This window comes from Phaethon lepturus, unplaced genomic scaffold (genome assembly GCF_000687285.1).
Source record: "Phaethon lepturus isolate BGI_N335 unplaced genomic scaffold, ASM68728v1 scaffold12829, whole genome shotgun sequence".
Classification (NCBI taxonomy): Eukaryota; Metazoa; Chordata; class Aves; order Phaethontiformes; family Phaethontidae; genus Phaethon; species Phaethon lepturus.
The window spans coordinates 2,115-11,467 of record NW_010565598.1 but is presented as its reverse complement, the minus strand read 5'-3'; the positions used below and the strand labels follow the sequence as shown (position 1 = coordinate 11,467).

Sequence of the window (9,353 nt, the reverse complement as noted above, 5' to 3'; positions counted from 1 at the left end):
GCTACTGTGACCAGGAATGCAACCACTGCATCCCTTTAGCAAGCTCACGGTACAGTAACAGGACTTTTGGCCCCCAACATTGACACACCATGCAAGGCACAGGCTGTTCACAAAGAGGCAGCAGATGGTGAATTTACCATCTGGAAGGAGGTAGCTGCTATTGTGTGTGGAAGCATGTCACATTGTTCAGCCAAATCCTTTTATTTACATATTTCCTTTTTACATGTGGGAAAAGCAAATATTACGAAGCTTTGTTGTTCTGCTAAAGGACTCTGCTGTTGCAGTAAGCTGCAATTTTTACTTAGCAACAAACACTGTAGGTTAGGGCAGAGGGAATGCAGGAGAAAGTGCTGAAGGGGAGTAAAGTGTTTTTCATTAACTTAGGACAAATGTAGGTGTTGATAATAGCTGCAGACCACTCTGTTTCTGCCTAAAAAGAAGTTCTAGTGCACAGGAGAGTCATCAAATGCCGTATCCACTTCACTCAAAGCTCTTCTTAGCCACACCTTGCTGCTTCAACAAAACCCGTAGAAGAATGGAGAACTTCTAGGAGTCATGGTCAGAGCTCCCCTCCTATCAGTTCTGTCACCACCTTTGTACCTTTCACACATTGCAGATGCTTGTTATCACCTCCTGAGACTATGTGAGCTCTGTTCCCATTAGAAGCAAAAGAGAGCAAAGATGACTACCTTGAACTAGGAAAACCCTCAATTTCAAATGGTGCACAGAAATCTTGAGTACAGTTTTAGGAAGACAGAGGAGAAAAAACACACAACAAAATATCCTGTATTCTTATTTGTTTCTTCTTATCCTGTTAACACCAACCATCCCCTCTCAAGCTTTCCATCTCCCAACTTGATGCTCCTCTTCACTGTTCAAGTTCAATTTCAGTTTTACAGTTTTTCTCAACCTAAAATGCATTCTTAGTTTTACCATTTTTATCCAGACTCTGCGTTTTAACACTTTTATCCCTCATCTTTGTCAGATTTCTATGGCTGCATTACTTCCTTTATGCACATTATTTGTAGAGATTACATTAAGGTAAGTTTCACTCAGACTTCACTAAATTCACGTCCTTCTTCCATCTTCTTAGCTACTGTTCAGTAGTTACCAATTTTTTACGAAGTCTTCACAAAGAACTTCCTGACAGAAAAAGTTCTGCCAATAGGTATCAACTACCACACTGGATGCACCATTAAGATAATGAAACAAGAGTTGAAGCTAAGTGTTCTTCATCCAGTATGCATGAAATTGAGTGTTAAATGCTCTTCTAGGAAAGAGAGAGAGGGTTTTTTCTCTCTTTTCCATCCCTTTGCATTTTTAGAAGAGGTGGTACAATGCATGTAAGCATACCCATCTAAGCCTAATGAAAAATAATTCTGATTTTCTCATTTGACTGTTCCAAAACCCCTTAAAAACAGCATGTGGAAAACTGGACTCTGTTGTACTTCAAGACTAAGAACCAGCCAATTAACATGGAAAGTCACTACCATAGGCATGCCTCAGTATACCAGCTGTGCCAACCTGTTAACTGTGCTACTTGCACACACCTCAAAAGAAGGTATGAAAAAACTTTCAGCTCAGTATACATCAACTCTGTGCTAGAACAAAACAGATCAACCCAAAACCTCAGTACAACTTGACAAAAAGACTACGCAAAGATGAAAGAGCAAGGTAAGCATACAGTCAGAAAGAATTACATTTAAATAACTTCACTAATGAAAGATTCTAAAAGTTTAAACTGCTGTAAGAAACAATGCTATAAGCTTTTAAAGAGACAGAGATGTGACAACAGCATAATGTCCAACATAACCAAAAGACGTCTTCTAATCCTACCTGGGGTATTTAGTGAAGACTGCCTATCTCATTTTTGCAAGAGCCACCACTAAGCAGCTAACCTGGCTGAAAAACAGCTCTTCAAACAGCTTGCATCTTGTGACTGAAGGATTAGCTTAGCAAATCAATTCTGGAATTCACTGAAGTTTTTAACAAGAAACTTCCCAGTTTTACATGCATCCTACTTGTGCCCTCAGGTCAAAAACAGGCCTTTTTCTGAACTAAGAGTAACTACTACAGAAACAATGTTAATACTAGTACATAAATCAGCGGATACTCTTTGGCAATAATGAATGAATTCCTAAGACGTTGTTCATCTTGTATGCCATTAACTTCATTAATTGTAGCAGAGGCTCTTTTATCTTCCTCCTCCTCCTCGCACCTCACACTCTCTAACCAAGAGAGTTAAGTAACCAAAGTAACCAAGTAACCAAAAACCAAGGTTTTTGTTTTGTGTTCCACTCTCACCTCCTCTTACAAGCTGGAATGCCTCTCTAGAGGGCTGCATCACACCCATGGATAGGTAACTGCTTCTATAGCGAGAAAATCCTCACAGTTTATAAACTGGAAATCAGATAGGTACAACACCTGAATTAAAAAGATGTCCGGTACCTCCCACATGCACTAGGAACAACAGTGGGGGAATATAACCTAGAGAGTACAATCCATACGCAACAAATCCAACAGCATGACATAAAACAACTGTGCGTACAACTAAGAAAAGAAAAAAAATCCCTGTTTCTAGACCTGCATATAAAACGAGACGATTACTACAGAGGCTGGGTAACATTTTGCTTTTGGAGGAATAAAGACATTCCTCTACCATCCCTTTTATTACCAAGGAGTGGAAAGAACTAAAAAAAAAAAAATTTCTCCACAGATGCTCAGAAAGCACAAAAATCTATGCAGGAAAAAATCTAGGGAAAAGGTGTGGTTTCAACAAGATAATGCAAGCAATTCCTTAATCTTCCGGATTAAGCAAATATCCAAGCTTGAATCTTGTAACGTCTCCAGTGTTACGCTACTAACAGATGGCAATATAAAAAAGGAATTGATTGATTGTGGTTACTCTTAAGTTTTATATATAGAAAAAGATCATGCAACTTATCTATAAAATAACCATATAAACCCAATGAGAGTAAGCCACAGACAGAATATCCTTTTCTATGTATCGTACATACAGGTCAACATTTACATACACAAGCATAATTTTATGCAGAGCAAGTGGTGGATGTAAAATAATAATAATAAAAAAAGAGACCAAAGTTTTAGAAAAACTTCTTATACAAATCAACACAGAATTACCATATGATTCCCGAGATGATTATGAAAGGTAGGCTAAACCTAGATGTTTTCTGGAAACTATTCCAAAAAAGCAAGAAGTGTACTCTGCAAGGGGAAGTGCATTAGAAGAAACCCTTGTCCAAACACCTGTAAGTAGCTACTAAGAAAATCACATACTGTTATTGGCTGGTGAGCCAATAACAATAATCCTTAACAGAAAATAGTAATGTTTTCAATATTCCTATGTAGTTACATATTCAACTTCTTGAAATATAATCAGATACAGCTAACATCTCAACACTAACATAAATTGGACAAACCAGCAAGATACAGACTGGATGGGCGGTCTACAAGATGGGTAGGAAATTGGCTTATGGGCCACGTTCAGAGCATGACGATCAGTGGTTTGTACTCTGGCTGGCTGCCTGTTAATGACTGGGGTCCCCCAGGGATCACTGCTGGGCCCCACGCTGTTCAACATCTTCATAAATGAGCTCGATGGGACTGGAAGTACCTTCACCACATTTCTTGATGACACAAAACTGGGTGGTGAGATGGACATGTCAAAAGGGAGAGCCACCTTACAGAGAGACTTGGGCAGGCTGGGAGAGAGTGGGCTAGTAACAACAGTATGAAGTTAATAAAGACAAGTGCAAAGACCTGCACATGGGTCAGAATAACCAAAGGGCCCAGTCCAGGCTGGGATTTGTGTGGCTGGGGAGCAGCCTTGCTGAGAGGGACCTTGGGGGGTCTTGGTGGACAACAAGCTGAAGGTGAGTCAGCAGTGCACTGTTGCGGCAACGAAGGCAAATAGGATCCTGGGCTGCATCCGCAGGGGCACTGCTAGCAGAGATAGAGAGGTGATCAACCCACTCTTCCCGGTTCTCAGGCTGCACATGGAGTAGTGTGTCCAGTTTTGGTCCCCACAATTCAAAAAATATGCAGACAGACTGGAGAGGATCCAAATGAAGGCCACAAAGATGATCTAAGAGCTGGAGAACCTGCCTTAAGAGGAAAAACTGAGGAATTAGGCCTCTTCTCCCAGAAGAGGAGAATGCTCAGGGGGACGTCATCATAGTACTCCAATAGTTAAAGTTTTTTTACAGCGCAAACAATCTTCACTGGAAAAACCTCCCCAGGGAGAGAGGAAAATCGCACTGGAGATTTTCAAGATGCAGCTCGAGAAGGTGCTAGATAATCTCAGCTATACGTCCTTTCCCACAAAGGTTGGGCCAGATGATCTTTCAAGGTCCCTCCCAACCTGGGCTGTTTTATGGTTCTATGATTCCATATACTCCAACCCTACAGAAACTCTATACTTACAAAAAAACCCCCAACAATTAGCACTTGAGGATGAGCAACTATTACTATTTCAGTTTAATAAAAAAGGAAACCCTAACAAAAAGAAATTATTTGGTATATAGTTGGCCTGAGAAGCATCTGAAAATAATAAAATTTGAAGACGAAAATTACTTTTTTAGAGCCTGATTGTCACAAGAATGCTAACTTACCAGAACACTGACTGGGTACACTGAGTGTCCTGGAGACCTTGACACTCCATTCCTGAAACATCACTGTAGCTTTCAAGTTAGTTTAGCAACATTGGTTTGTATACATAAATAATTCTAATAAAAACATACCTTAGAAGGAAAAGGTAGATATTCCAAGCAGATTTATTAAATATTTAAGCAGCACTTTTAGCTACCTTAGAAAGACTTGCTCTTTAAATGTGAATTCTCGAGCTTTTAGAGCAGAAATTATGATATCTGACTATATGGAAAATAATGAAATATTCTCTTTACCAACTTAAGGATTTCTTGCACTTTCCTTTAAAGTACTCCCTATTAGCTACTGCCTCTGATATTATACCTGTCTACTTTAAGTAACAATTCTCATCAAATAGGTCCTGCAACACTGATCCTCAACCATAAACACTATATTTATACATATACAGAATCACTTAAGTTGGAAGTGACTGCTGGGAATTGTCCAGTTCAACCTCCCCCCCCAGCCCCTCTCACACAGGGTCAGCTACAGCTGGTTGCTCAGGGCCATGTTCAGTTGGGTAATGAACATCTCCAGCGATGGAGACTCCACAACCTCCCTGGGCAACCTCTGACACTGTTTGACCACCCCCACCATAAAAAAAGGATTTTTTCTTTTTGTATTCAGATGGAATTTCAAGTTTTTTAACATGTTTCCATTGCCTCTTGCCCTGTCACTGGGCACCACTGAGGATAGCGTGACTCCCTAATCTTCATTCCTTCTCATCAGGTATTTACACACATGAATAAAACCCACCCGAGCCTCCTCTTGTCCAGGCTGAACAGCCCCAGCTCTCTCAGCCTCTCCTTGACTGACAGACGATCCAGTCCCTTCATCATCTTGGTGGCCCTGCACTGGGCCCGCTTCAGTAAGTCCATGTCTTTCTTGCACTGGCGAGTCCAGCACTGGTGACAGCACCCCAGTCGGGAAGGGTTGCCTTCCTCAAGCTGCTGGCAATGCTCCTCCCAACGCAGCCCAAGTTACAGTTAGCCGCCTTTGCCATGAGCGTGCATCTCTGGCTCTGTCCACCACAACACCCACATACTTCTCTGCAGAGCTGTTTTTCAGCTGGTCAGCCCCCAGCTTGGGGTTGTTCCTCCCCAGAGCGAGACCTTTTCATTTCCTTTGTTGAACTTCATGATATCCCTTGCAGCCCAATTCTCCAGCCTGTCCAGGTCACTCTGGATGGCAGCACACCCACCTGGCGTTTCAGCCACTCCTCTCAGTTTTGTATTGTCTGCGAACTTGCTAAGGGTGCACTCTGTCCCAGCATCCAGGTCACTAATCAAAATGTTAAACAGCGTTGGCCCCTGGTTACACCCTGGGGAACACCACCAGTGACTTGCCTCCACGTGGACTTTGTGCTGCTGATCACCACGCTCTGGGCCCAGCCGTTTAATCAGTTTTCAATCCACCTCACTGACCATTTATCTAACCTGTACAATGCCAGCTTGTCTACGAGGAGGCTATGGGAGATGGTGTTAAAGGCCTTAGTAAAGTTGAAGAAAACTCTCCCTCTTTCTTCCCAAGCCAATGACCTCATTGTAGAAGGCTGTTAGGTTGGATAAGCATGATTTCCCCCTCATAAATCCATGCTGACTACTCCTACACAAAACATAATTTAAAGATAGGCTGATGTAAGAACAGAAACCTTTTTCTGCTCAAGAGTGATAGAGCAGATACTATACATAAAAATAAAAAATACTACAGACTTCCACAGTCTTCATGTAGTATATAGAAGTACATAAAACAGCACAAGTATATAAAATCTGTCAAGCACTGGTGACATTTAATTGGTATTGACCACTCTCCGAAGGGACACAGAGAAACACTGAATCGTTTCACTGCAATATTTCCGGGCAGCACAAAGGCAATGTTAAAACAAGATGCCTTCTCCTCCCTCCTACCGTGCCTACCAGTGAGACAAATACCAGACTTTTCTGGGTTTTGTTAAAAGAAAAAGAATGATATGTAAGAAATTGGAAAACTACTATGGGAGTCCTAAGAATTTATGGCTGAATCAACAGATGGGGTCCTACACTAAAAAGACCCATGCCCCCATTGGTAAAATTTGTGGTCCTCCCCACCGCCCAGACACAAAATATTAAGACAAGAAAAGGTGAAGAAATATGGCACAGTATTAGGTAGGCCAGTAGATGAAGTGCATACATCCCACACTGAAGTTCTGGGAGTCAATATATGACACAAAATAAAAACTAGATAAAGTACAGGTCAAGAAACTCTATTCACTGTTTAAACAAAATGACATCATCTGATGTTAACTAGAAATATTGACTAGACTACTGAAAAATCCTCCTCAAACTTTTTCCAGCATCAAATGCTGTTCTGCTTCTGGTTTTCCTCATCTAACATACTCAGTTTACTTACTGCTTCACTTCCTATGTATGGAAGGTACAATTTTGCTCTGCTGCTTTTAACCATTCATTTAAAACAGTACTTCTAACATCACACATTCAGCCAGAACAAGAACCAGATTTATATTCATGTCTGTTTTGTAGGTGGCCAAATCAGTATACCACCCATCAACTTCAGAAAAATAAGGTGTTTCCCTTCTGTAGAGAACAGGAATTAATAAAGACATTCTTTATCTAAAAAGGAAAAGTTTACCTGCTAACCACTTCAACTGCTAAACAGAAAAGAAACCTCATACACTAAAATGAAGTTACATGACATTTCATTTTTTTTTTATACAGTACTATTCCCTGTCTGTTTTCAATGCAACAGATTCATTAATCAGTATGGAAAAGGCCCTTCAGCCATTTTTCAGAAAAAGTCCTTTTCATGAGTTACTGAAATAAATGCTGCAGAATTATGGACTTGTCACCTTTGACACTCACATGAAGAAACTAAAACTTCATCCTACCATAAGGCAGAAAAATATTCTACTTTCATGCAATCCATGCTTATTTAATCTCGCTCTATCCATGTCTATCTTCAGCTCTTTTTCTCACTATTATGTTGCCTCAACAGGCACCAAGGGTGACTGTAAGAATACATCTGCTCTGGTTAAGATATGTTTTAACAAGACGGTATTTTGACAACCTATTTCATTTTGTATGGTTAATAGCTTTCAATTTCAACCGATTTCCATTTCAAACTCATAACCACTGCTCAAAAAAACACCATATGAAAGCGTCAGTTTTGCTGGAATATACTGGAACTGCTTTTGCCACCTTAATGCAACACTTAGGATCTAAAGTAGTTTTTTGTCCACTAGAATTTTTAATCAAATACATAAATAACTGAACTATTCCACAAAACGCTGGTTTACAACCACATTAAATCGCATTTATTCATTAGTCCAAAGGCATTTCCTTATGCTATTTCAGCCTCTGTTAATAAGCTTTGCAAATGGGGTAGACAGCATGGAAAAAAATGACCAAAACAAACACATGAGTTTGCCCACTCTAGTCCCTAGTATCCTGTCCTCCCACGTAGCATTAAGCTACAATATAAACACGTTACTGCTGTGCTCCAGTAAAATGAAAAACCACACATACGCTGAATAGACAAGCCTTAAGCTAGTTTCACTCCGGATCAAAGACAAAAATCAATCCTACCTGGGGATTTTGAGTTTGTGAATAAAGAAAACCTGTTACATGCTAACAATCTCCTCCCACTGCTAGAAAATTAAAGAAAACACACTAAGCGAAGACATAGTCCCAAGAAGAGGAAATTAAGTGTACTAGGTGCTTGCTAGCAAAGAGGAACACATCCTGACTACCCTGAACAAACTATATTTACAGCATCCTGATGGGAAGTGCAGAACTGGCATCTGCTTCATTTCCCATCTCTTCAGGTTACTGTGAAAGACAGACTGTCAACTACATGGTATTTAAAAAAATCATTCATTTTAAAAAAAAACATTTGGTCTGTTAACACCTTTACGGCCTAACACTTGCAAACTGGGAACTCAGATTTTGTGTTTGGTTGGCTTTTTTGGTTTTATTTTTTTTAGTTTGCAAAACAAGTTAAAAGATAAAGAAGTGATAAAGTTGTGTCTAAGTTTATGCAGAAAGATTAACTTTATTTATACTTAAAAGTCTAACCTGAGATTGGAGTATGAACTTGGAAACACCAGCACCAACTTTTACCCAGTAATTTTGTTTCGAGTCAGTAGCAAACCATTCCCTAAATCCTCAAATGCGATGCATGTCCATGGGAAGGCAAAGAAGCCTAGTGAGTTGTTACTGTTACAGAAGAAATAATGCCTTTTCATTCATATACAGGAGAATAGTAACTTTTATATCACATAAAGCGAGGTCAGGAGTGAAGAGCACCCTCAAATTTCTGATGTACATATAATATATTGTAAGCAACTAAGACAAAGAAACATAACAATTTGGTAGAAATGTGAAATTATCCATCAAGCCAACACTGCATGCCTCCTATAAAAAATGAATGAATTAGGAGGAAGTGGGAAAGGGTGGAGCTGGTAGTCCTATTTAAACAAATGGAACAGCAGCTTTATAACCACATTCAACTGGAGAAATTTAATCCAAGTTTATATTACAGGATCAATTACTGCTCTTGAAGACTTATATTGGACCTTTCCTTATAGAAGATGATACATAATATTTTGGTAATTTGGTAGTATTTTTTGGTAACTGGTTTTTCGTAATAAGTCAAGACTTCAACTCCATAGAAGCAGATGGTACGACTACAAA

At 39.8% G+C, this 9,353-nt stretch overlaps 1 protein-coding gene across 1 annotated transcript in view; it reads right to left on the bottom strand.

Annotated features, from left to right (window-relative positions):
• The window catches only part of RASA1 (RAS p21 protein activator (GTPase activating protein) 1), a 58,343-nt gene extending 52,800 nt beyond the window's left edge, over positions 1-5,543 (bottom strand). Inside the window, exon 1 of the mRNA XM_010295238.1 lies at positions 5,422-5,543. Within this exon, the coding sequence (XP_010293540.1) occupies positions 5,422-5,543 (122 nt within the window). The remainder of the gene's footprint in view (positions 1-5,421) is intronic.
• Positions 5,544-9,353: the final 3,810 nt, after the last annotated feature.